We start from the raw sequence: 24,937 nt of genomic DNA, 5'->3' as shown, positions 1-24,937 counted from the left end.
CTCAGCGCCCCTCAGCGCCTACCAGTTTGCGCATCCCGTCGGATCTTTCGAATGGACGAATAGCGAGACGGTTCCTGCGCCCCAAACTCAACATCTGGATCCTCATTTATCTGTCTCACTCGCATCCGTCTTATATAGTTGAGGGGCGGGACAGTGGGACCCTAACTCTACTGGCTTGCATCACAACTTTTTTTTGGCACTTTTCGCATCAATGCACTTAGTTTCATTTGCCGTCATGGAAAAAACCTTTGGCCGAGTGGAAAGCACTGATTGACTTCTTACAAATATGGACTGACGCGCACCAGGGTGTGATATATGTCAGATATGCGAACACATACAGGGCAGGGCAGGCTTGTCGGCAGGGTGGGTTCACGAGTCATAACCTTAGACGTCCCGAAGAGCGCTCTCCTACACGCCATAGTTACAGTACCATTGCCAAACATCTCGTTGGCTCCCAAGTGCGCGATAGTTGGGTGCCAAGGCAGTGAAACAGCTGCCTCCGCCTGCGTGCGGAGTGGGCGTGGGAAAGCGGGGGGGCATCTTTACTTTGGAGGGGCCTGTGGTTGGTCTTCCGTTGTGAGAGGGGAGTTGGAGAGCGCGGGGGTGGGGGGGGGGGCGGTTGTATGTAAATTTTGAGCAGGCACGCATGGCCTTTGCAAGCGGCGAGGGAGAGGGGGAGGGTTTTGCGAGTCAGCGCTGCGGGGATCGCGCCCAGTCATGCTTGTGCGACGCCCGTATGTGCGTGGCTTATTCCATCAATAAGTGCGTCTGCAGGAGCGGGGGGGGGGGGGGATAGATCATGACCAGCTCGGCATCCATCCCCCTCTTGTCCCTCTTGTCCCTCTTGTCTCGCTGGTCGCGCTGGTATTCTCGTTCCTGGGGAACGACTGGGTAACAACCACCACCAACGACTGCTGCAAAACAACTACACACTTGGCTGCACAACTATCCTCAAACCCGCCCAATTGCTTGCGTGCAACCCGGAAAAAAGAGAGCCTGCACACCGTACTACTACCTTCCATACAGCCCAACCCCACCCACCCCTCCCCCTGTGGAACACCTTCGCGCGACGGTCAGCAGACGGCTCAAAACGGAACGACCGAAACTCGACTTTTCCTGCTCGCATTTGTTACAGTTGACCCCGAACTTCAACGCAACGACGTTCCCCAGTCTCAGCCCTAGCCCAGTACGGAGCGCAGTTGTCTAAAGCATAAGCAGCTAACTTCTGCTAGTAGTCACCCCTTACCCCGGAACTTCTACTTATGCTGCCAGCGGCGGAGCGCGAAGAGCATTAGTGGCTCGATATCCTCACCCATTTTTGGCACACATTCGGGTGAATAACCTCGACGACGAACCTTCGAACGCCGAGTAGTTTTCGTCGGAACCCGGCGTATATCTGGAAAGCTTCTGGCGACTCCTCGGCTTGGTGGTGGGGTGGAGACTTGAGTGACAGGGTTTCCGTGTGAATGGCCACGGCGCGGGTTTGAAGAAGACGGGAGGGCTTGAGGAATACCAATGCGCACGACGCATTCTATTCTCAGAATGCCAACACTCGATCCCGCAGCTTTGTCAAGCTCCTCGCGGCGTGGGAGCGCCTTAGGGCATATTGGCACGGGAGACTCCTATCAGTTTCCACAAAACCTTAGTCGGCGGTCGTCTCTAACGGTATCGCGAACAAGTCAGTCCTCGTCGCGGCGAGGTTCTCATCAGAGCACCGGCGATCTTCCAATAGATCCGAAGGAACTAGCGGCTAGGAGATATTCTATGAATTCGGACAGAGATCCAGCGTTGGATTTCGGCCCACGCACTTCGTTTGATCAATTACAACCTGGGCGTGGGGCTGGTAGGCCGTCAGATAGAGCTGCGGCTGGTACCACGAGTTCCCTCAAAATCTGGGACGTTGTTCTCCGCCGGCTTCGGAGTTGGCAAATGAGTAACGATCATCTTGCAGAGCAAGGTAGAAACGATTACTTTCAATCAAATACACGATCCTCCTCAATAGGGTCGCCCCCGTTTTCCCCAGTCGGCACACCCCTCGCGACGCCAGGAGGGACTGGTTCCTATGGCACGTCGCACTACCACTCCGACCCCTTTTCTTTCGATGATACAACGTTAGTTACCGTCATGGACGCCCATCTGAAAGCAATCGCAAACTCCTTTTCACCGATAACACTGACATTTCACGATCCGGATGTCGAAAGCACCTACGAACGATACTTTTTGGATCGGACTTTGTGCATGTGGAGGAAATCTGTCATCATCAGCATGCTGGCTACGGCTGTTTTGGAGACAATTTTGGTCGCGCTATATACGCAACCCAACGGAATGACCACACCATTAAAGGATTTCATCCTCGTTGGTGCCTTTGGGGTGTTACCCATGGCCATAATTATCGCCCTCGGGGCTTGGTTGCCACTCAGCATTCTCGCCAAACACATACATACTCTTTCGCTTCTGGTCGTTTGGATCATCGGGCCGGTCATCACCTGTGGACGCTACTTCATCACAGACGAGCCACGCTACTCGGCAGCTTTCACGGCGCCGATATATATCTTTGAGCTGGTCGCATGCGTATTTTTCTTCCGGCTACGGTTTATGCACACGCTTTTTGGAGTGTTTGTCGTCGCGGTACCGCTGTGGCTGGTGGTTGCCGCTATCAGCCTCGTCAACGACCGTGTAGCAGGTGGAGGAACGGGACGACCGGAGCGGGAATTCGCATTCGCATCGGTAGCAGTCTGTCTAGCATCGTTGGTCATCTGCTTCATCGCGTACGACACCGAGCGCAACATCCGGTTACAATACTTATCCGACCAGCGATTCCTCTCAATAAACGTGAAGCTCCGCAGGCAGCTGAAGGGTTTACAGAAGGGATTCGAGAGCCGGATAGCGGACTTGGATTCACCGTTGGAAAAGGCGATCTATGGATTGCGAGCGCTGATGGGCAATCCTAGTCTTGATGCAGAGCATTTGAAATCTCTCACCATGATCATGTCGTGTTTGAGTGTTCCAAATCTTTTTGCACCCGATTTGGACCAACAGGTGAAGCGCGGGCAGGTGGAGGTGGATGATGAACAGGAGGTTCGTAATTTTGTCGATTTGTTTTATCCGTTTCTACGTCCGTCTTGCTGACACCCTTCTTTCGAATTGTAGAAATGGTTGTTCACCCAGCTCGCACGGAGGAAAAACCTGAACGGAGAATCATCCTCAGCCGACACATCACCACGAGAACAGACCGCCGCGATCCTTATACCAACCACAACCTCGCAGCCGCTCGAAAACGCCTCACCCTCCACCTCGGGCTTTGTCCCCGAACCCATCAACATCCAGGAATACTACAGCGAAGATACCCAGGAGCTGTTAGTGAAACTAAACGAATACAACTTCCCGATATTTGCGTTCGAGGAAGCCTGCAGGAGTCGACCGCTACTTGTGATGAGCCATCATTTGGTCGTTCGGAGTGGGCTTTTGGGGCGGCTGCAGTTGCCGGTTGACAAGTTTATCAATTTCATGTCGGAGATTGAGAAGGGTTACAACCCGCACTTGACGTGTATGTACTGACACTACCGCCACGCTCTTGTGATGAGAACACTAAAATATATGTTTTACAGTTCACAACTCCATACACGCCACCGACGTCCTTCACTGCATCCACTACCTCATATCCCTCCCGCGGTTACGAACATGCTTCACGGACGTCGAAGTCCTCGCCTTCTACATCGCCGCCGCCATCCACGACTACGACCACCCGGGGGTAAACAACCACTTCCTTATCGCCACCTCCGACCCGCGCGCCTTACTCTACAACGACAAATCCGTCCTCGAGAACCACCACTGCGCATCGGCGTTCCAGGTGATGAGGAAACCCGAGTGCGATTTTGCGGCGGGAATGGTGCGGAAGGAGTACCGAGGGCTTCGGGAGGGGATTGTGGAGATGGTTTTGGCGACGGACTTGGCGCAGCATTTTTCGTTGCTGGCTATGTTTAAGAAGAAGGTTTTGACGAGTGGTGGGTTTGACCCGGTGTCGACCAGAGAAGACCGGACATTGCTGATGCAAATGTGAGTTTTACGGATATTAATTTTAAAAGCACGCTTTATGGAAAATGTTCTTAAAATTTCGTTTTCTTGTCTACAGGTTGATGAAATGCTCCGATGTTTCGAACCCAACAAAAGCATGGCCGATCTACCACACCTGGATCCAACGCATCACAGAGGAGTTCTTCTGCCAAGGCGACCGAGAAAAAGCGCTCGGCTTACCAATAAGCCCCTTCTGCAACCGCGACGGCGCAAAAGGCGCAGATCCACGGAGTTCCCAAAAGAGTTTCATAGAATTTATCGTCGCGCCACTCATAGAAGCCGTCGGAGAATGGGTAGAACTGGGCATCATCCGCGACGGGTTGGAGGATAGCCGGATACGTTTCGGCGGGGTGGGGAACCTCGCGAGTGGCGCAAACACGCCCACGAAAGGGAATAACAACACGATGCCGCCGTTGTCGCCGTTGAACGACCGGGCGGGGATAGGCGGCGTTGCGCTGCGGAGGAATAAGAGCGTACCTGAAGCGCTGGCCCACCTTACACCCGAGGCATTAGCGGCACTCAACGGCGGGCCGATATCCACCATGAACCACTCGGACCGCCGGCCGTCGCCATTACACCACCATCGCGGGCAGACCCCGCTACGGGCGCTGTTCTCCGACGTCACGCATAGACGGCGGGAGAGTTGGGCGGGCAGTCTGGTCGGCGTGGGCGAGGCTGTCGTGGCCCGGTTCGCGAGACGCGGGAGCGCGGACGCTATGGTGGGCCCACCCGCCGGGAACAGGTCCGGATCACAGTCACTGCAAACGCTCAACGAACCGGAAGCCGGCAGCGCGGAAACGAGCCCATGCACGACGACCTCGAACACCGATTCGGATGAGGATTCGAATACCTCTGAGCCGCTGGTCATCGCCCCACCGCAACCTTCTGATCGGGTGTAGAAATCTCGCCCCCTACACACCCACCCGCAAGTGTATTCCCTAGCCCCTCCCATCACCCCTGTACCATATAGATACTTCGATTTTGAGCCCTCACGACTTGTATTTAAACGTTGGCTCGCATACACCATCCAACCCCCCACCACCATTAGTGATTTTGTGCAGAATATATCGGATCGCAAAGGGACATCCCTTTTTTTGATTCTTTCTAGTTTAACTTAGTTTCGCTTTTAAGCGCTGTAATGAATGCATGCTCCTGACTTTTTTTTTTGTGAATTCCGTATATGTAGCGTTTTTTGTAAGGTTTGGAAAAGATGACACCGTCTCGACTTGTTCGGGATCTTGCCCAGGTGTGCTTCAATTAGATGAAAGCCGTCCTTCGACTGCAGACAAACCCGTCTCGGTCCAGATTGTGTCTCCAGCATGCAACACCACACGCCTTTCGATTGCAAACAATTCTCATTAAACTGAACTTAAAACGATTACCAAAAACTAGCGGAGGGAATACTACATAAGAAAACTACGTCCTTCTCGCAGGAGATGCAAATCAATACGCCGGTCATTTTATACCAAATGTCTCGTCAAACCCCAACTGTTTGCGCCTGCGTCCACCAACTGGACTCTATATGCAGTCCATTTCTACTGTACTCTCTCGACGATGCTAGCTCTCTAGCTCTAGGTCGCTCTTCTCTTGGCATGTGCGCAGGCGCTGTCCACTATTCGTCCGTCTTTCACTGTCCTATAGACTTAGATCCCCAGACCTTGGGTGTATGCGAAGTACTCGAGGACTGCTGAGATGGCCTATGGAAGAGATGAAAGTTTTTGTCAGTTACGAGTGAGATTCCACAGAATCTAACACCAAGGACTTACCCAAAGAGCACCCGACAAGAACCCCAGGAAAACCCCAAACTTCAACCCCGCAAGCCCCGCATTCGCATTCGTCCCCACAAAAAACATCTCAATCAGTCCCGCACAATCCTTCTCCTGATATTTATTATTGACCTCCAAATTCCTGCAGGTCATGCTGATCGCCTTGGCCAGGTACCCGCCCGCAAAGCACATCATGAACGCCATCACGGCCGAGAACCCGATTTCGGCGAGGATGGCGTAGCGGTTGCGCGGGATGAAGAGTTTGAGGGAGCGAACGTTGTACACGCAGATTGCGACGGCGAGGAGGAGGGAGAGGATGGATTCAGTGATGGGCGCTGTGCAGGGGGCGGTTTCGTTCATTTTTTGGTAGTTGCGGTTGTATTGGAGGAAGCATTGGGAGCCGTACCGGCCGTTTACGCCGACGGTAATGGCAAGGGCTAGAGATGTGACCTGAAGTAGTTGCGTATTGAATTTAGTGAGTTCCCAGTATTACCAGAGACACCGAAAGACAGCGAGTGGCAGCTGCAGCCGCAATACTTACGACTTGCGCGGAGTAAAGACCGACGGACTGATACATCCTTGTCTTTGTGCCTGTGACGACTTGCCACCGCCGGCCCCAAGCCGCTTGCTGGCGTGGGTTTCCGCTAGCAGCATGGCCGTCCAAGGGATGATGCCCTTCTTCTACGCTGACGGTCATCTTTCTCGAGGGTGTCGACTACAGTACGGTGAGTAAAGTATACGGCCTGTTTTTTGGCAACACGATTCGCCGTCGTCGTCGTCGGTCGTGTGCGAAAATTGCGGCTTGCTTCAAGCTGAAAGCCGAGTTGCAAAGTGCAGGGGTAAGATGTTATAGCGGCCCTTGTCATCGCCGATGTTGGAGTCATAAAACCTTTGGCCCGCGCATCTCAAGTCATGTGATGGGCGGTAATTGAATTCGACAGCGCGTAGCCATCCCGTTAAAGTTACGCGAAAGTGGAAGGGAAGTTTGGTCATGCTGCTTCTTTGTTCGCAAGTGCAAGACTTCTTATGTTTTGCCGTGCAGTGCGCTATTCGCCGCCACACAAACAAACCATCGAAACAATAACGACAGCATTTGTTACGAACTTCACGTTAGGAGTATCTGCAGTTTCCGAGCGTTTCCAGAAACAACCGTTATTCCTACCTCTGTAGTTTGAGGGTGTCTGAGAAGCATCCTTACCGTGAGAACACGGCTCGTGAGGATATCACTTCCGTGTAAGTCATCAATCGTTTGGAAATGGCAGCGCACGACGACGACGCACAATCTTTGTTCACCAGGCCATCAGAGAGGGTAAGTGAAATGGAACTGCAAAACTGCACAAGTTATTTCTCTAACGCTGGCCTTTGCGTCTAGAACGAGCTATTCCGGAAGTTTATCGACTTCCATGCCGCGCTTACACTGACCGAACGACGAGTCAGGGGCAAGTCGGTGCTCAACGCATTCACCGAGCCAGACGGCTTGACTATCCTGCACGGCCAACTTTCAGCCGCCGATGTCGCCGCGCAGACATTCCAGGTCTTCAGCAACGCCCAGCTCGTGCAGGCGATTGGTCCCGAAGATGGGACCGGACGCAATGTCGTGGCGATCACGAGAAAGGGGGAATGTGTCGCGGCTGGCGAGTTTGAGGGCTACTTGACGCAGATTGCGTGGCAGCCACAGCAACAAGCAATCGGTCTCCCTGAGATCAAGCATGTCGCGAAGACTTTCGTCCGGTTTATAGGTGCGGTGCCTAATGATGAAGCAACAGAAAAAGAGAAGAATAATCGGGTGCGGTCTTCGAACGCTAGCGCGCTGGGTCCTGTCTCTCCTACGACATCCTCGCACACGTATTCGGCTGGAGACGGGGACGATGATGAGTATGTCGCGCCCAATACGGAGAACAATGCGCCTGGTCGGGACCCGCTTGCCGGGGTATCCAACTTTGTCGTTCCGCCCGGCGTGCCTCTCAAGGAACGCACCTTGCAGAACAAGACGTACACCCATACATTCACGGGAAGCGACGCCGTTGCTCATCTTTTGACGCATACCACATGCGTGACGGTTGCAGAGGCGCTGCAGGTTGCGAACCTCTTTGTGAGCAAAGGCTGGCTTCAATTCTTGGAGGACACCGCAACCTCCAACCCGAACAGCAGCGGCTCGGTCTTCAAGGACTCCAGCAAAGTCATCTATCGAGTGACGCCCGTTGGAGCCCGGTTCGCCGGGTGGCCGGACAGCAGGGCCCCAACGATCCGGGACAATAAAGAGCACACATCTTTCCTGAAAGGAGGCCTCAAAGGACGGTTGCGCAAGATGGCTGGCCTCACGGCGTCGGCGGGAAGTTCAGCCACGAGCTCGGGTGGCGAGGAGGGCAGTCTGATCTCGAAAGAGAATCTGAACAAATTCGATGATTTCGTGAGGAAGTCGTCTGAGATGTTGAACGCCGATCGTCCAGAGGGTTCTGGCGGCAGTCGACAGGGATCTGCCCAATTCGATCAGCAAGGTGGTGCACAGCAGTTCGCCGGTTCGAAGGAAAGCACCAGACGGTCCACCTTGACTGCGGCGGGACAAGGTTTCGGCCAGGACGTTCTTGGTGCGCTGGGCGTAGGCAGTGCCGCCGCTCAAGCCAACAGCGCTGGCACAGGACGTCGCAAGCGTTCAGCTACCATCGGCACCGAAACGCCCGGCAGCCGATCCCGTCAATCCTCCGCGCAGCCGCCCTCGTTCACCGCGTCCCCATTGCAACAACAAGGATCCCAGCAAGACGCGCAACGTCCCGGCAGTGGAATCACCCGAACGGCCCCTTCGTCGTCGGCTATAAGCCAGATGGCGTCCGGCACCACCACCACCACCGGGGCCCCCTGGGAAACAGGCAAGGAGAACAACGCCCAGCGTCTCACTACCATCCTGCACATCCCTGCGCTCCGGTCCGCGTTCTACGCCTACCTGGGCACGCTGTTCTGCCAGGAAAACTACGACTTCTTGGTAGACGTGGAACGATTCCGTCTCTGCTATGATACCGCATCCACGTCGTTGAAGACGTTGGACCCACATGATCTGTTGAACCCAGACACGAAGGGGATCGCGGACAACGTGCAGAAGAGCTGTCAAGGAAATGCACAGAAATTGAACGAGACGATGTTCGCCCATGCCCTCGTGCTCTACCTTAAATACGTCGCCAAGACATCCCCGTTCGAGCTCAACATCCCGTCAAAGGTGCAGAAAGTCTTGACGGCGACTCTGAGCCCGTCGCAAACGTACTTCAACACGATCACCACCGCCTTGGATCTGAGCGTCCCGCAGCCCATCGACCCGACCGGTAGCGCCTTCAAGGCGATGGTACAGAACCTACCCGCCTCGTTTGGGACACAGGTGGCCGAGACGACCGCGGCGGCGCCCGAGAACGTCGGGTCGTGGATGTACTCGGCGGCCGAATCGCACATCTTCCAGATGGTGGCAGGCGACTCGGTGCCTAAATTCACAAAGACCGAGTCGTACAAATCGCTCATGGGCAAAGCGTACGAGGACGGGACGTTGTCGAGGATTCAGTTATCCCTTGCCGGGCAGCCTGGGATCTCGGCGGGCGCTGGGATGGCCTCCGTGCGGAGGAGCAGTGCCACTGTAGCTGCAGAGCCGCCGAAACGGGCTTCGATTGCGACGGGGGCGACGTACATCTATTCGGCGGGTGGGCAAGGAGGAGACAAGTTCGTGCCTCGGGAGGGAAGCGAGGCCGCTCAGCAGCAAAGCGAAGGGGGTGCTGGTAAGCCTGCAGGTATTCAGCCTACGCCCGCCACATTAGAAGGACAATAGAAGGAAGAGGGCGACGCCACCCTCAACCCACCCCTGAGAAGTTCCATCCTTGAGCCAAATAACAGTCGTTTTGCGATTATGAACGTTCGAAAATACAGTCGCTACTACAGCTATGATGTGGCCAGATGCATCCCTCGAAATCTTTTGTTTCCTTCGATAAAGTCCAACAAATGAGCGACGAGCCAGCCTAAGAGTCACAGAAGGTTTTCTTAAGCCAGGAAATGAAGCGAATATATGGTTGATATGATGTACAAGTGATAAATAGGCGTGTAGGGGTTTCCCAGGAAAGACCGTGGGCTTCAGCAAAGCGAATGATTGCATATACGCCTCATAGCAGGCTTGGCATGAATGAGGGACTAGGGGATGGTGATAAGGAGTTTCGTCACAACCAGCCAAGAACGTCCGTTCCCATTTCAGCGCTGTGATTCGACTCTTCAGATGGGCTCGCGATGCGTTTAGACCGTCCATTCCTTCTTAAGCACAACCGTTCGACTCTTCGCGTCGCTTTGCACATTAAATTCGACCTCCAAAAATGCCTTCAAATCGCGCAGGCATGTCACAGTTTCCTTCTCCAAAGCGCCGATGCGCAGAGCGCCCGCGGTGGGTTGCTGTTCGTTCGTGTTCGGTGACGACAAGGCCAGTAGCATCAAGACAAAGTTCTGCACAGACTTGTCGACGCAGCCACCTTGCCGAATCTCCTGCAGAAGCAAGCGGGACGCACGAATGCCGACGTTGTCGGGTGACGGGTGAGAGAAGATGCGTGTGATGTGATGGTCAGACATAACGGCGTCAGATCCGTCTTCATTGATTGTGTCGACGACGACAGTGTCGGAACTCGAGTAGAAGCGGGGCTGGAACGTGCAGGAGGTCGAGAACATCTTCGTGGAGCCGCCGAATGCGTTGAGGGTGATGCCATATCCGGCCGCCGGTATATCCGCCTTACCAGCCATTGAAGAGGTCGTCGACTCTGATGGCTGGTCTTCTGCCACGACTACAATGTCCATCTGCTGGAAGTAGCGGCCCAGTAGGCTAGTGGCTGCATCCGCTGCCTGAGTTGGAAACGACATTGGCAGGCCGTAGGAGTACGCCACGCCTGTAACGCAACTTATCGGCACATCATCGACGATATCGCACGCTAGCAGCGTTGATGGGAAGGTCTGCATCTCCACTACGCCCCCGCGCGCCATCAACGCCCCGCGGCTCTTGACTGTCACATTTGCGTTGCCGCCCATCATCCGTATCATCGGAAGGCAGACGGAGGTGATAGTGTCCACGGACAGAGACTGAGGCCCGTGGCTAGTGACACCAGTGAAGGATACGGTCAATGGCTCGCGCGCAAACATTCCCAGTACGAGTAACGGCTCGATGAACCACCCAGCAGACCTATCGAGCGGACAAACATGCTCAAATCGGCCGCCGACCACTCCATCAGGACCGGGGCGCAGGAAGACGCCAGTCCCGCCTTGCAGTACATCGAATGATGTCCCCGGGCAGACCAGCTGGACGAGCTTCAGAAATGACACTTCAGCATCGGATATGCCAAAATTGTCCCCGTTGTAGTCGTTACTTCGAATAGCGGTGATGGCAACTGACGTCTTGGAAAGCACTGCCAATGTAACCCTTTGCCTGAAGTTTTGATGACCCGTGGAGCGGAGGACGGAGACGGACGCGGCGACCATCGAGGCGGTTTCTACTGTTGGTATGGCTATGCTGATGAGCCGTTCGTTCTCCACGGTGACAAGCTCGTAACTATGATGCTCGGCAACCGACGCCTATGGCATATCCCACCCCACGTCAAACACAACGACAGCAGCTTGGAGAGATGATTGCTATGAGATTTCCATGGACGCTATGATGCAGGGCGATGTTCGATATCCTGGTATTGGCCTGATCGCACGTGGGGATGGGGCCGTCTCAGAACTGGAAATGTGAGACGCAAGCGACGACGAGAAAGTGAAAGGGGACGGAAATTGAGGAGGTGCTGCGATATCGAGGGCGAGAAGGTAGACGACGGCGGGGTCAGCGACGAAGACGGGGAGTTGTATTGAGATATGAGAGGTGTAGTTAGTGGAGGATGTCGTATGAATTGGAGGACGAAGGGAAAAAAAGAGGAGTTTGAGCCTTTATGGGGAGGGGGCGAATCCATAGTAACATGGTTGGCCAAGGGAAAGCCATGACTGCGCCACGCCCGTCTGACTCATGCGACTCGCGTTACACACATGACGTGAGCACTTGGGGAAATCCCATCAATCCACGCGTTGGACCACCCTGACGCGTCGCCGCCTCCATGGCGGACAAGGGTGTCGCCGCCACTACTCCACAGCGCCAAACATTCACTCTTGTAAGAATAGCGAATGGAAACATGAGAGGATGTGATTCGAATGACTCGGATATTTCCACGGGGTCAGTCACAGCTAACGTCCGAAGCTGAACGAGCGATGATCAACCGATTTGGCAGGATGCAAGAATTGGGCCGCACTAACGCCAGACGCTGATCTCCCATAGCCTTTTTTGCTTGCCGCCTACACTTATCAGAACGTTAAACGCTTCTGATGTCGCGTTCGCTTGTGACCCGGCAAGCGCAATGTCCCGGAAACCTGGCGCATGGGATTATCGGGCCCTATGAGACCGTCTGCAGCCACTTGGAAGCATTGGTGCACTCTTTGGCTGGCACTCTTCTTCGTAAATGCCGTTGATACCCATCTATAAGAAATCTATCCTGAAGTTACATACATAGAAAGGCACCCAAACACAGAGGAATTTCAAACTACATTCCAATCCACCGCCAGTGAAAAAAAAAGGATCAGAAGAGTCTCGAAAGAAAGAGAACCAGAAAAGATGTTGATGAAGTATGGTAAAGGCGATGAAGTGAGGTAATAAACGGGGTAAGAATCGGTAGGGTAATGAATATGCAGTGGGACGAGTACTATATGTGAATGTCTCCTATATGCGTGGTGAAAGTCTAGTGAAGTATGATACTGAAATGTCCAAATGGAGCAAATGAAAACGGCAACATAGGTATCCACAACCTTCAATACGCCGTCACAAGGACACCTAAACACTCGCCAACGCCGTAATCATATGCCGACACAACCCTTCCAACTCCCGTTCCCTCGCCGCAACCTCCTGCGCCGCAACCTCACCCTCCCTCCGCCACGCGCGGCTAACCGTCTCCCAATCCCCACTCCCAAGCCCTACCAGATCCCTCACCGTCTCCCTTGTGCCCTCTTCTCTCACCGGCAGTGCGTCCGCGACGCGGTCGAGCAAGGTAGGAATAGCGACGCGGGATATGTGAGATGTGATGTGCTCGCTTGGAGTGAAGATGGCTTCGGCGGGGTCTTGCCCCGCGGGCGTGGGGAGGGAGTCGCGGTCGGGGTCGATGAAGTCGCCGCGGAGGTGGGCGAGGAGGCGGGTGATTGTCGTGAGGTCTTTTGTGAGGGATTGCGCCAGCGCGGAGAAGGAGTCGGGGCTGAGGGGGGGTTTGGGGGTTTGGTGGTGGGGTTGGTGGTTGGCCGGAATGGCGGGGATGGGTTGCGAGGGTGTTGGGAGAGCTTTGGGAGGTGGCGGTGAAATGGCGGATGTGGGTGAGGTGGGTGGAAGCGGGGCGTTGGGGTTGTTGCGGTAAGTTGGAATGTTGGTGGTGGGCACTCGCATGAGAGCCGAGATCTCCCGTTCGAGTTCTGACGAGGCATTGTCGTAGCTTTGCATTGCAGACGGGGCTGTGCTGGTAACCGGCTTCGAATCGGTGCAGTCCCACGAAGGTGGTGACCGACTCCCGGGCTGGGATAGAGGAATGTTCTGGTTTGCAGATGGCTGTTGCTGCTGCTGGTGACTGGCAGGATATGTGTTCGCTCCCTGATCATACGCCGTAACCTCATCATCCTCATCATACTGATCCTCGTCATCCTTCTCCTCAGCTTCGGCCTCGGCGGCAACCGCCGCACTCATCCTATTGAACATCTCCGCCTCAGGCGTGCCATGCGGGTGAATCTGCATCGGCGGCACACCGGGTGGTGGCATCTCAAACTGGTCGAATCCAATCATCGATCTCGCACGCAGCGACTGGTTATCCATCTCGATGCGCCTCGACAAGGTCGCGAGGGACGACTTGCGTTGCGGGGCCACCATCGACGACCGTCTGTCGTACCTACTGCCCCGGTCCTCATCTTCGTCATCGACAAGGTCGACTTCCATCATCATGTGCCCGGCGCGCACGTCCCATTTCAGCAAGTCGTTGACGCAGCGTTCCCAACGTTCCGGGACGGCGAAATGGGAGTCGTATTCGAGTTCCTCGGACTCGACGTAGGCTTGGCTGAGGAGGAAGGTCCAGCGGCGGAAGTCGTCGGCGGAGGGGGCGCAGACGACGTAGTCGCGTTCGGAGGTGCAAATGAGGAAGGAGCGGGCGAGCTTGTTTTCGGGGTTGGCGGCGGGTTGGCGGACGATCGCTTTAACGTAGTTGATGGTCCAGATAGGAATGATCCACTGCGCAAAGGACAAAAAAAAAGGTTTCAATATGCATTCAATTCATCAAAGCTCGATTCACACATGGACACAAACCTTCGGAATGTAAAACTTGCCCGGCTTATGCGTCGTCAGCAAAGCATACGCCAAACTCCCTATTCCTTTCCCACCGGGATAGAACCTCCTGATAGCCTCCACAAACTCATCAAAGACGATCGGAAAATGTCTCTGAATATCCGCAAAGCTGGACCCAGCCGGCAACGTCACAAACTTCGCAGACATGCAAATGAGCAACGTTCCGTCACACCGGAATAGCCGTTTCTGGAAACCGGTGTGGCGATTTTGCTTTGCCATGATACCCGAAACAATCGTCCTAGAGGCCAGGCCACCGTGTGCGCCATGACGGAGGTTCGCCTTGCCGTGACTGGCATGATTCGTGAACTCGTGTGCGGTACTCGAATGCGTCGAAAAGTGACGAGGAGCTTGGTACATGTTGTTGTTGCCGAGCACTTCGGCGGAACGAGGGCCAATTTCTGCACTGCGGAACGATTGCGCATTGTCCGTCATGCCCTCGCCGGTCTGCGAGGATGCGTAGCTGCTTTCGTAAATCTTGGACGCCACTCGGCCAGCGCTTCTGTTGGCCGGTGGTATGATGGAGTTGCGGTCGACGGGTGGGCCTCTGTTGAGTGTGTCGTACAATTGATCCCGCAGAGCATCGAAATACGCTTGGGAATAGTCTTCAGTCGCGGATTCAAGCTGCGCGGTTGGGGCTGCAGCTGGCTTCATCTCTCGGCTCGCCTCCATGGTCCGTGGCGCGTTTGGCACCTCAATGTACTGTGGGCGTTGCGTCTGAGATGGAGCCAGCTCCTTCTTTGCGGCGCCTAGCCCACTGTCCTGCACAGTGTCAGCATCAGTGTCTGCTTCCCACTCGCCATCGTCGTCGTCCACTCTCCCCTCGCGTTTCTTTAATGGAACCGGCCTCTCGTCGTCGCTCCCGCCCGCCGGATCGATTTCACGAAGGGGCACATCCACATCGCTGTAAATGTCGGACGCGGCGCTAGAACGTCTCATCGCGAGATCGCTGCCATGCAGCCCCTTCACCAGCGCGAGATGACTCTCCAGCGGCGGGGTCGACATGGGCGGCAAATTCATCTCATCATCATTGTATTCGTCGTACTTCAAAGTACTCACGGCGCCTCCAACAGGAACAGACATTGGAGACGGTGGTCCCAATGCACTCAATCGGGCGGCAGCTGATCGCAACGTGGTGCGTTTTCTAGGCCCATCGACGAGAGAACTGCTATCCGTGGACGTGGACGATACAAAAGAGTCCCTGTTCGGGAATTCAAAGTCTTTCGAACTATTCCATCGTTGACCGCCAAATTCGAGTGGTGGCTGGGACTGGTTAATCGGTGCTGAGTTCGACGCCGGAGGGAGTGGTGAAGTCCGCGCTGGGTTGGAGTATGCTTGTGGGGGAACGCTCGGTACGGGTGGCGCGGACTGGGGCCCTAAGCCGTCATATTGAGCGAACGGCCGGCCTCGGCTGAGAGACGACGTGCGAGGAAGGCTATCAGCATTGAATGCAACTGAAGGCACTGGGAAGACTCGATCTGTTGACTTGAGGTCCTACATACTAAACGTTAGCCAACCGGAGTGTCACGCCCCCACTGTTCCAAGATAGAAATTGACACAAACCGTTGGAGAAATGGTGGGAGAACTCAGTCCGCCAGAGTGATCCTGTCTCGGCGTGTAGCCTCTCGCCGGCGACTCCGCAGGCGTTGGTGGCAGCTGTGCGTGGTCGTAGTAGTGTTCCTGGTATCGGTGCTGCTCGTAGGTGGCACTACCGAGCTGTGGTTGCTGTGAATGGACAGCCGCGGCGGTTCTCCGACCACTCTTTGCTGGCGCAACCGGTTGCGGCTGGGACGGCCGAGTGCGGTGGTACATATCGTTCTGTTGGCGCACGACAGTACTATGTAGGTTACGATTCCTCTTCGCCGCGAGAACTTTGGGGGTTCCCTGCTTGAAGTTGCGGCGGGGGGCACCCAAATGCCTTTCGGTGTGTGCTTGGTTACCTACTCGCACCGGAGAGCGTCCGTTTCCAAAAAAGCCGCGCCGCTCTCGCTCAGCATGCTTAAAGCGAGGTTATGTTGCTCATCTTTAATTATTTGCTCAACCGCCGTCGGATTGCCTCAACGGGTTTCATTTATGGTAGTCACATGATCCTGAGAATATTGGCTTGGGCGAGAACCGGCGGTACGCTACCTGCACAGGTGACCGAATCGCTGGCAACACTGTCAATCTATTTTGCGCGAGGCCGCCGAGGTGTGCAACAGGCTGTTGTGCCAAGTGCTTTTTCAGCAACTATACTCCCTCCACGTACTGTACTGTGCATCCATAGACGCCGCATGACGGCTTGAGGCAGTGGGCCTCATCGGAATCGATACGTATATATAGTAGGTCTAGGGTCCAGAGACTCCAGTCCTTTTGTGTAGTCCACGAAACACGACTGTTCCTCCTCAGGTTCCTCCTCGGCCAAGATGGCAGACCACGGCGTAAACACCGGCAGCAGAAGCAGCGAGGGCAATCCCAATATTCCTACCCCTACCGCCCCTGGCATGCGCTTGTATTTGTGTGGCCTCCCCCTACCCCTCGTCTGGAAGGAAGACTGGGGCGACGACTCCTCGAACGTTGGTTCCTCCAACAAGACATGTTCCACAAAAATCGACGAGGCCCTCGCAACAACCGGCACGGTCTTCGCAAAGACCGCTAAGGGTCTCACCGCTGCCCGGAAACATGTTCTTGGTGCTTTAGGTATGTACGTACAATCCCGGAGAAACGCCGAGCCGTAACGTTCCATCCGCATGAAGGAGGCAAGCCTCAGGGCCCAGCGTTTGTTGCTGCTCAGAACTTATCGTCGTGTGTATTTGTGTGTATTCTTCTACGCTAGTCTCCATCGTCGGCTTGATCCTGGTGGCTCTCGTAATCCAACCTGAATCTCGTTATGCCTTTGGCTATGAGGGTTTCGGTTATGGGTCTTACCTTGGAGGGTACGTACTCCCTGCAACCCGCATACGGACATTCTTGAAACTTCTTGACTGATACCATCTGTTCTTGTGAAATCTAGTGTTCATACGGTGACTCGTGTCGAGAGCTTCTGGAGGCAGGCTCTGCAAATCAATGGAGACCCTGGGACACGACTCACGGTCCTCGAAGACTATCCCGAAATATCGGGCAATCAGGACCTTCCCACCACTCCGCTGGCGGTCCGCATGTGGTATTCGGATGACCAGACATTGAAAAACTTCATTATTGGCCCTGGTGGGAAGGTATGAAAAGCGACAGATATGATCATCATCACTGTTGCAAGCGTCTCATTTCCTATTTTCTGTCTTTTCCTTTCCCAGGTGAACGTAACCTGGCAGGACGACGCGAGATACAAGGCTGGCCAAATTCAACTCCGAGTGAACCCAGTGTACGGAGAAGGTGACCACGGTGTCCCCGACCCTGCAGACTTTATTGACCCTATTGCCGCTGCCCGCGAAGGAATAAGTTCATACGAGTACACCATGCCCGTACAAAACAAAACGGAACAGACACACCAGCGCGTGCAAGTCAGCTTGCGCAAACCCTACGGATATGGGGGAGCCCGGCCCAGTGGCGGATCGTACTACGTCAATGTCGACGCTACCGTCGTGCAGTATGAGCGATCCAAGATAATCGACGACACCGTGATCAAAAACACATGGGCCCCCGCGACTGTTAATTTGCTGTACATGAAGAAGCAGTATGTCCTCGTCGACACCAACGCGGCCGGGTCGGACCGTTACGCCGATGGCAGATTCATCACGCGCCGATCCGTCCAAATCGCCCGGATCGTGCTGCTCGTGGTTCTGTATACCCTCTTCTCGGTCTGCCTGGCTTGGGCGGTGTTCAGCCCTTCGGCCAGACGCAGGTTTATGATTGGCTGGAAAGAAGCTGGGAGTGAGGAGAATCAGCCGTTGTTGGGTTAGCTTTCGAGAAGGCGTTTTTTGCTTCATTATACTGCGGCTTAGCTTGCTCTTATCTGTTTCTTGAGTTGGGAAGATTTCTCCTCTGCTTGTCATTTTATCTCGTTATATTGGCGTCACTTCGACCTCTTAGCTTCCCCTCCACCTCTTCATGGTCTTCCTTCAACATTCTTTCAATATCAAGTTGAGGAAATTTCCCCCCCAAATGTGTACAGGTTTCCCCGCATCATTGGTGGTCTCGACAATCCGGAAAAGAAGTAAGAGGGGGTTGCGCAACAGCCGAACTCGGCGTGGGGGTTCTGCAACAAAATCCGAAGTCACCGGCCGTTGCAACACCCAAACGGCCAACTTCGACCCTGAACACTCGCCGGCCTCAGTCTGCGCAGTCTGTTGGCGTTCAGTTAATTGGGTTTTTGTTGCGCAACCCCATATCCCACGTTAACGCGAACGCTGTTAAAGAATCTCAACAAGCCACGAAACGTGTGGTGAGCGGAGTTTCAAACGTGGCTTGCGAGATCACCATACATACATGAAAACAATTCCGAGCTAACCGAGGATAACCTTGTTTACCTTGCGCTCGTTTGAAGGGCTAACCTTAACACATCCGAGATGCGAAATCGTCATTCTGGGCGCCTTGATACGGGCTTGCCACACGTCTACGCCCAGTCAGGATTTCTGATAGGTTTTGACCAGCGCTTCTCAGGGAAAGCTCAACCTAATCTTGTGTGCGAACACTCTCAGTGATAATCAAGGGCAGTATATCTTTTTCTTGAACTACTGTACTTCTTCCGCGGCGACACCTTTTTCCGTATCATTTTTTGCATCATGACCACCAGTGTAAAGGTGTGTGAAAGGAAGAGGATCGTATATTTCCCTGAGCCAGACGTTTTCTGACCGACAACTGTCTGTGCATAAATTAGGATAAGACGTTACACGTCAAGCTGATGGAGGCGAAGAACTTGTTTCAAGAAAAATCACGTATGGAAGGGCGGATCAAAAGCATATAACATCTGCAAAAGCAACGTGCTGACCTCCATCAAACACTCTTCATTCGAATACAATCGCAAAATACAGGCCACAAAGACAGCTACTGCACGGTAACAGTCGAAGGCGGCGAAAAGCGATGGACACCTACCGTCTACCACGACTCCAACCCCTTCTTCGGCGAAGAAATCGTCTTCAGCGACCAGCTGCCCGTAGATGTATGGCGGGTCACGGTGGAGATGTGGCAGGACCAGAAGCAGCAGAGTCACGGGGGCAGCCATAATGCGCTTGGGCCGGAGGCGTCGGATAGGTTGCTGGGGAGGGTGCTGTTTCCGAGGGAGTTGTTGGAAGATGGACGGTTTGAGGAGGAGCAGGTGCGTTGTGCGGAACGTGCATTGGGGAAGTCGATCGCACAAGAAATTGGTGGATCTGTGGGAGCTGAACGTACGAAATTGCGTCCTTCCAGTGGTTCGCCCTCTCGACCGTCGACCAGGACGTAGCGACGCTAGGAGAAATCAAATTCGGGATGCGCTTCACCCCCACAGGTGCAAAGGCCGGCAAGCTCACCGTTCAGGTCCACGAAGTGCGGAACATTAGCGCTGGGAGTGGTGCGTTTTATCAGTTGGAAGTGCAACTATCTCGGGCCCCGTGCTTTGTATGTTCATTTCACCCTCGCCCGTTTTAGGGACGCGAGATATGCTGGCGGTGCTGCACGTCATCCCGGACGAAGGCGCTACAAGCACCCGAGCGACGACATGCGTGCGGGACTCGTTGAACCCGGTGTTTGATCAAGAGGTGGCGATGTACGTGTAACTTCTTTCTCGTCCTCTCGGGATCCATGCTCCGGAGTGATTTTCGCTTCGGAAAAGGGTCTGTACGACATCCATCTCACCCCACACTCCTCTCAATACTCCCGTTTGGTCATCCGCGCCAGCCAGATCCAAGACATCTCCCGCGACCTACATCTGCATGTCTCGCTCTGGGACGCGCGATCGGCGGCATCTGAGGGGTTCATGGGGCACGTCTCGATGTCATTGGAGTCGGTCATTGGGGCGGACGGGGGCAGTCTGACTGCGAGATGGATGGGGCTACTGCCGGCGCCAGGTATGGGCCGGCTTCTGGGAAACGGGAATGATTGGGGTGAAGCTGACAACGGATGTGAATCTTGGACAGACTTTTTCCACAAAATCAATCTGCAGAAAGAAAAAGGTATGTTCACTTTCGCTACGGACGATCTGTACACCCAGTATATGGCATATACTCACATCGATCAGCATATTGGGCGCTACAGCAATGCGGCCTCATGACCGGGCGACAGGATGTCGACATGGTTACAGTCAAAGCCAAAGCGCTCGTCAAGTCTCTTCAGTCTCCTGTCAAAGGTATGGTCGTTTACTGTCGTCTGCGGTCGCTCCATCTATTCCTCATAACCAGCGTGGGTCCCTCTTTGAAGGAAATATGCGCAAGAAGAAGATGCACAGACTCATTGATACCAAGTTCACCAACACGACTGCATTTTGCGCGCATTGCTACTTGGCGCTGACCCTGGGGCGTACACATATGCAGTGTTCGCAATGGTGAGAATAAGCTCAATGTGATGTCTCGCTGACGATGGCAGATCACTATTGCTGACGCGGAGTGGATGCTGTTGGGTGTCGTGCGTAGCAGAGTCAGCTGCCATGTTTCGTGTTCCAAGTTTATGGCGAACAACTGCGGGGATGTCGGTATGTTTCGCTGCAGGGGTGCTTGTTCATCCATCAACGTGCGTCGTAGCTAAGATGTACTCACAGGTGCCATCAGATTGAAGATCAAGTATTCGGTAAGATTCCACACTCATGGACAGTACAGGTCGATGTTCCGCACCACCAGACTGACATGCCCCATCACGCAGGTCTCCACAATCCTATCCTACGACAAATACGAGCCCTTTGTAGAGCTTCTGGCAATCGACAACTTCCGCATCGCCCACCTGTTTGGAAAAGTTAGCAAGGAGCGGGAAGAGGCGGCATGGCCCATGCTGGTGCTGACGGAGGCGAGGGAATGCAGACAGGAGTTCTTGATAGCCATCTCGTCGGCGGAGATTCAGGACACCAGTGAGTTGGGGGATGCGAGAGTTGACGGCGGTTGGTGTCTTCTACGGGCGACTGAAAGGGTATCCTTTATCAAGCTGATCCGAACACTCTGTTCCGGGGGAATAGTATGGCTTCAAAGGTATGGTGCAGCGTCTGACTCCCATGTACTGCTCCATGAATCTGATCTGATCATTTGGTTGGGTACACACGTACAGGCGATTGACGTCTATATGCGATACCTGGGCAAAGCGTATTTAAAGAACACACTTGGGGAGATAATCAAAATGATTGTCAGCAAGAAGATACAGCTGGAGGTCGGCACATGTTTTCGGATTCCAGAGATGTTGCATATGCTGATACCGGCCAAACCAAAACGACAGGTCGATCCTCTGAAGCTTGACAAGCCGGAAGAAATCGAGAAGAACAAGAAGATCTTACTAGACCTTAACCAACGTATTCTCAACGCTATCTACGACACGCGGTTTGCTATCCCAGCGTAAGTGGATGGCCAATGTGGGCTCGTCAGATGCATATGCTTTGTGGGCTGATGACAAACAATCTTCGTTACTTAGCCAATGGCGAGCGATTTTCTCCCATATTAAGACGCAAGTTACCCAGAAGTTCCCGGACAACCCGACAGTGCAGTATACCGCCGTCACTGGGTTCATATTCTTGCGTTTCTTTGCTCCGTCCATCTTGGGTCCGCGGTTGTTCGATCTGGTCGACGGTAAGAACCCCCATTCTCATTCTGTATGAATCTCAGTCGTACTTAAAGTGTGTGTTCACTTCCCCAGAGTACATTGAACCAAAAACAAGCCGAACACTTACGCTACTCGCCAAAAACCTGCAAGCTCTAGCCAACCTGATCTCATTCGGCGATAAGGAACCGTATATGAAGGATATGAATCAGTTTCTGGAGACAAACAAGGAGAAGATGAAGCTTTACGTGGATGGCATTGCGGTAAGGGAGTCACGAGAGCTTCCTCGGATATGAAAAGCGGATGGACGTGACTCACGGCTCTCTGATGCAGGCAAAGGAGCTGGTTACTCCGAAGGCACCGTCGATGCATCATGTGCGCTATGAGACCGCGCGGGAAGCAGGTATGTGGCTGTTGACTGTGATGGGTTGCCTCTGTCAGCATCCCTTGCTTTTAGGTCTCTGATGTCGGGCATCTTCTCACCAGCACGGCTGGTCCAGCTATTTGTACGGGCAGCTCCAAGCATGATGCAGAACATGAATGTATGCGATGCGTTTATGAGCGGTCTCCCGCGGTCTGTAGTGATGAGTGGACGGCTGACCATATGTTTGTGCTCGTCGTTTGGTGGCTGATAGGCAAAAGACGCACCCCTCATGCGCAAACTTACCACCACTCTCACGCGAGTGCTCATTGAAACATCCGCCATTGAGGGCAAAACTTTTAATCCAACTTCCGCTCGCGGGTATGTGTGCTCTCCTTTCAATTCCTGTCATTCTCGTCTCTTTCGTCGGTTAACGAAGCTCTCGTAATGACTTCCTTTTGCCTCAGATTACGGAAATCGTACGCCAGTCTCCTCAGCATCCAACCTCCGCTCGTCCACAGGGAGAGCAAGATCGAGTCGTTCGAGCTCGATCTGGAGAAAGTGTACGCTACCTCCACCGAGGCTTTGGAGACCCTCTCCCGAAGCCTTACACAATCGGGCTCTCATCTTCAGCTTTCCTCCCCGGCTGCCCTCAACACCGCTTCCAACGATGCACTCAATGACGCTGCCACGGATGCACTTAGTGACACCGTGTCCGTGGACACTCTGGTTGTGGCGATCCCAGAATCTGCTGTGTCTGCTAAGAGCCCAGAGTCGCCACAGCCCGACTCGCCAGCGACTGGTGCTCCTGCTGCCAGCGGTTCGGGAGCAGGCCAGCCTCCACTTAGGTTACAAGCACTGAAAGTATTGAGATTGGAAGGGCTTACACCGGGGAAGATGGTGAAAACCACGCCCATATCGGAAGTCAAACTCACGTCGCCGGTTCCGGGGATGTCCCCGACAACGCCAAATCTGCACACGCGTGCTTCGACGGCGGAAACGGCGGCCTCTTTGTCGACTTTAGCCTCTGCGGTAGACTCTGGAACTTCCCCGCAGTCTAGAGATGCCGCGACGGCCACGACATCCATAAACCCTCCTCAGGACCGCGCAACAACCATCACACAGATATACCCGCCCCACGATGTCGCCACATCTACGACTTCGATAAATCCACCTCAAGATGCCGCGACATCTACGACATCCATAAACCCTTTAGAAAAAAGCATGACTCCCGCGGCCACAAGTGCCTTAGCAACGCTGACTTTTGCACATGACCGCGCACATTCAGAATCGGCCAGTCCGCCGCCTATCTCACCGCTGTCTCCCGCGAGCTTCGCAAGTCGGACACAATCAGTTGGAAGGAAGCCGCCTAGGGTCTCGTCGCCCGGCGGACTGCCTGGAGGCAAAATGGACGCGGCGGCTGTGATGGCTATGCTTGCCAATGCCCGCGCTAGCGTTGTTGCCCAGGTTGAGCAGACGTTGACGACGCACGGACCTTGCGTAGCCTGTCAGAAGAACGTAATCGGGGAGCAAGTGATCAGAGTGGGCGGTCAAGTGTGGCATCCTGACCATTTTGTATGCAAGGATTGCTCACGGACGCTCAAGGCGGATGAGGCTAAGATTACTGATGGACAGGTGTTCTGCGCGCAGCATGAGGTTGGTGCAAACGCAGACCATCTATTCATCGAGCCGTATGAGTTCCTGACCCTTTACTCCCATGCGGTCGTTTCATAGCCACTTCCGTGCTCGAACTGCGGTGAGTACGTCACAGAACCGGCAACCCGTCTCAGCATAGGTGACCGGACATACCATCGCAATTGTTTCCTCTGTCACGCCTGTGGATGCACTCTTGAGAAGGGGTTCTGCACATACATGGATGCGATTGTATGCATTGATGATTTCCTACGATTCACGGGGGCCATGTGTGGAGTGTGTGGTGGTAGTATCCCGGGAGGTAAGTCATTGACTGGCTTGCAAAGTTCAAGTCACTGCTGGTGCTTGGTCTTGAAGGTCAACTGTACAATCTTCTCCAGATTACATCGACATCGCGGGCCGGAAATACCATGTGGATTGCAAGCGTTGCGATGTGGGTGCCGCGTCTTGTTTCCTGTCTCAAAAGCATCTTCCTTAACTCACTCCGTCTCCTTTACGAATGCAGAAATGTGGGGAGCAACTGGCCAACAAATCCTACTTCACCCTTGAAGACAACGCCTACTGCTCTTCGCACATGCAAGAGATGGTGACATGCCGTGGCTGCAAGCAAATCATTACTTCGCTCGGGTCGGGTGGACAGATTCTCCGGTTGGATGGAGGGAAATGCTTCCATCCGCAATGTTTCCGGTGCGCGGACTGTCGGAAGGATCTGTCGGATGGATTCTTTGAGCGGGATGGGATACCCAAGTGTGATGCATGCTTCATACAGTCATTTTGATATATGCGGGCGGGGCTTTATGGATACTGTATGCGTATGGCGAAATCTGGGTCTTTCAGCTGAAGAGGGAAATAACGAGCCGGGTCGTGGTGCTCTTCTGTCGAGGGTCGAAAGCGCGAAAGTGACGCGTGCTGCGCATTTCGTCCGAGCAAACGACAAGATCAATTCGTTGCCCTGATCCTTTGAGGGCAATTATCCTTCGTTTGCTGATTGTGGGAAACGGTGGTACGGCTTTCTCGAGGGGCAAAAGGGATGGACCGTAGTCCGCCGCCGGTGTC

At 54.2% G+C, this 24,937-nt stretch overlaps 6 protein-coding genes across 6 annotated transcripts; 3 read left to right on the top strand and 3 right to left on the bottom strand.

Annotated features, from left to right (window-relative positions):
• The first annotated feature begins 1,349 nt into the window (after positions 1–1,349).
• On the top strand, positions 1,350–5,097 carry EV422DRAFT_386421 (uncharacterized protein). Its single transcript, XM_053066816.1, has 4 exons — positions 1,350–3,078; positions 3,151–3,547; positions 3,609–4,056; positions 4,133–5,097. Exons 1-4 carry the CDS (start codon positions 1,516–1,518, stop codon positions 4,971–4,973), a joined length of 3,249 nt encoding a protein of 1,082 aa, XP_052927147.1. The 5' UTR covers positions 1,350–1,515; the 3' UTR covers positions 4,974–5,097.
• Positions 5,098–5,410: 313 nt separating this feature from the next.
• Positions 5,411–6,655, bottom strand: EV422DRAFT_522844 (uncharacterized protein). Its single transcript, XM_053069859.1, has 3 exons — positions 6,382–6,655; positions 5,841–6,290; positions 5,411–5,771 (listed from the first exon to the last, which is right to left on the bottom strand). Exons 1-3 carry the CDS (start codon positions 6,535–6,537, stop codon positions 5,718–5,720), a joined length of 660 nt encoding a protein of 219 aa, XP_052927146.1. The 5' UTR covers positions 6,538–6,655; the 3' UTR covers positions 5,411–5,717.
• A 309-nt stretch (positions 6,656–6,964) lies between these two features.
• On the top strand, positions 6,965–9,873 carry EV422DRAFT_386399 (uncharacterized protein). The gene is made up of 2 exons (XM_053066815.1): positions 6,965–7,149; positions 7,213–9,873. Exons 1-2 carry the CDS (start codon positions 7,096–7,098, stop codon positions 9,643–9,645), a joined length of 2,487 nt encoding a protein of 828 aa, XP_052927145.1. The 5' UTR covers positions 6,965–7,095; the 3' UTR covers positions 9,646–9,873.
• Positions 9,874–10,100: 227 nt separating this feature from the next.
• On the bottom strand, positions 10,101–11,324 carry EV422DRAFT_494249 (RNA 3'-terminal phosphate cyclase domain-containing protein; the record flags this gene model as incomplete). Its single annotated transcript, XM_053067731.1, has 2 exons — positions 10,101–10,444; positions 10,589–11,324. The coding sequence occupies 2 exons, from the start codon at positions 11,322–11,324 to the stop codon at positions 10,101–10,103; spliced, it is 1,080 nt and encodes a 359-aa protein (XP_052927144.1).
• Positions 11,325–12,485: 1,161 nt separating this feature from the next.
• On the bottom strand, positions 12,486–16,180 carry EV422DRAFT_386370 (uncharacterized protein). The gene is made up of 3 exons (XM_053066814.1): positions 15,802–16,180; positions 14,203–15,732; positions 12,486–14,127 (listed from the first exon to the last, which is right to left on the bottom strand). The coding sequence occupies exons 1-3, from the start codon at positions 16,048–16,050 to the stop codon at positions 12,700–12,702; spliced, it is 3,207 nt and encodes a 1,068-aa protein (XP_052927143.1). The 5' UTR covers positions 16,051–16,180; the 3' UTR covers positions 12,486–12,699.
• Positions 16,181–16,426: 246 nt separating this feature from the next.
• On the top strand, positions 16,427–24,837 carry EV422DRAFT_577310 (uncharacterized protein; the record flags this gene model as incomplete). Its single annotated transcript, XM_053073254.1, has 29 exons — positions 16,427–16,917; positions 17,054–17,153; positions 17,231–17,432; positions 17,511–18,111; positions 18,247–18,296; positions 18,329–18,598; positions 19,034–19,091; positions 19,188–19,471; positions 19,564–19,705; positions 19,783–19,900; positions 20,032–20,306; positions 20,372–20,479; positions 20,551–20,674; positions 20,763–20,821; positions 20,888–20,916; positions 20,989–21,190; positions 21,265–21,308; positions 21,385–21,483; positions 21,550–21,665; positions 21,742–21,896; positions 21,964–22,130; positions 22,201–22,270; positions 22,354–22,409; positions 22,503–22,609; positions 22,696–23,884; positions 23,963–24,182; positions 24,262–24,314; positions 24,387–24,568; positions 24,651–24,837. Exons 1-29 carry the CDS (start codon positions 16,644–16,646, stop codon positions 24,835–24,837), a joined length of 5,541 nt encoding a protein of 1,846 aa, XP_052927142.1. The 5' UTR covers positions 16,427–16,643.
• Between the last annotated feature and the right edge of the window lie 100 nt (positions 24,838–24,937).

The sequence above is a fragment of the Fimicolochytrium jonesii genome, assembly GCF_025526975.1.
Source record: "Fimicolochytrium jonesii strain JEL569 chromosome Unknown EV422scaffold_6, whole genome shotgun sequence".
Classification (NCBI taxonomy): domain Eukaryota; kingdom Fungi; phylum Chytridiomycota; class Chytridiomycetes; order Spizellomycetales; family Powellomycetaceae; genus Fimicolochytrium; species Fimicolochytrium jonesii.
This window is presented reverse-complemented; position numbering and strand designations above follow the sequence as displayed.

Excerpts from the sequence above, each read along its gene's own strand:
- EV422DRAFT_386421 (XM_053066816.1), top strand. The coding sequence starts at position 1,516 with ATGCGCACGACGCATTCTATTCTCAGAATGCCAACACTCGATCCCGCA. Across the intron at positions 3,079-3,150 it reads AGGTGGATGATGAACAGGAG|AAATGGTTGTTCACCCAGCT; the intron begins GTTCGTAATTTT and ends TTCGAATTGTAG. Across the intron at positions 3,548-3,608 it reads TTACAACCCGCACTTGACGT|TTCACAACTCCATACACGCC; the intron begins GTATGTACTGAC and ends TATGTTTTACAG.
- EV422DRAFT_522844 (XM_053069859.1), bottom strand. The coding sequence starts at position 6,537 with ATGACCGTCAGCGTAGAAGAAGGGCATCATCCCTTGGACGGCCATGCT. Across the intron at positions 6,291-6,381 it reads GTCTTTACTCCGCGCAAGTC|GTCACATCTCTAGCCCTTGC; the intron begins GTAAGTATTGCG and ends CAACTACTTCAG. Across the intron at positions 5,772-5,840 it reads TCTTGTCGGGTGCTCTTTGG|GCCATCTCAGCAGTCCTCGA; the intron begins GTAAGTCCTTGG and ends TCTCTTCCATAG.
- EV422DRAFT_386399 (XM_053066815.1), top strand. The coding sequence starts at position 7,096 with ATGGCAGCGCACGACGACGACGCACAATCTTTGTTCACCAGGCCATCA. Across the intron at positions 7,150-7,212 it reads TCACCAGGCCATCAGAGAGG|AACGAGCTATTCCGGAAGTT; the intron begins GTAAGTGAAATG and ends CTTTGCGTCTAG.
- EV422DRAFT_386370 (XM_053066814.1), bottom strand. The coding sequence starts at position 16,050 with ATGTACCACCGCACTCGGCCGTCCCAGCCGCAACCGGTTGCGCCAGCA. Across the intron at positions 15,733-15,801 it reads CTCCCACCATTTCTCCAACG|GACCTCAAGTCAACAGATCG; the intron begins GTTTGTGTCAAT and ends TTTAGTATGTAG. Across the intron at positions 14,128-14,202 it reads GCAAGTTTTACATTCCGAAG|TGGATCATTCCTATCTGGAC; the intron begins GTTTGTGTCCAT and ends TCCTTTGCGCAG.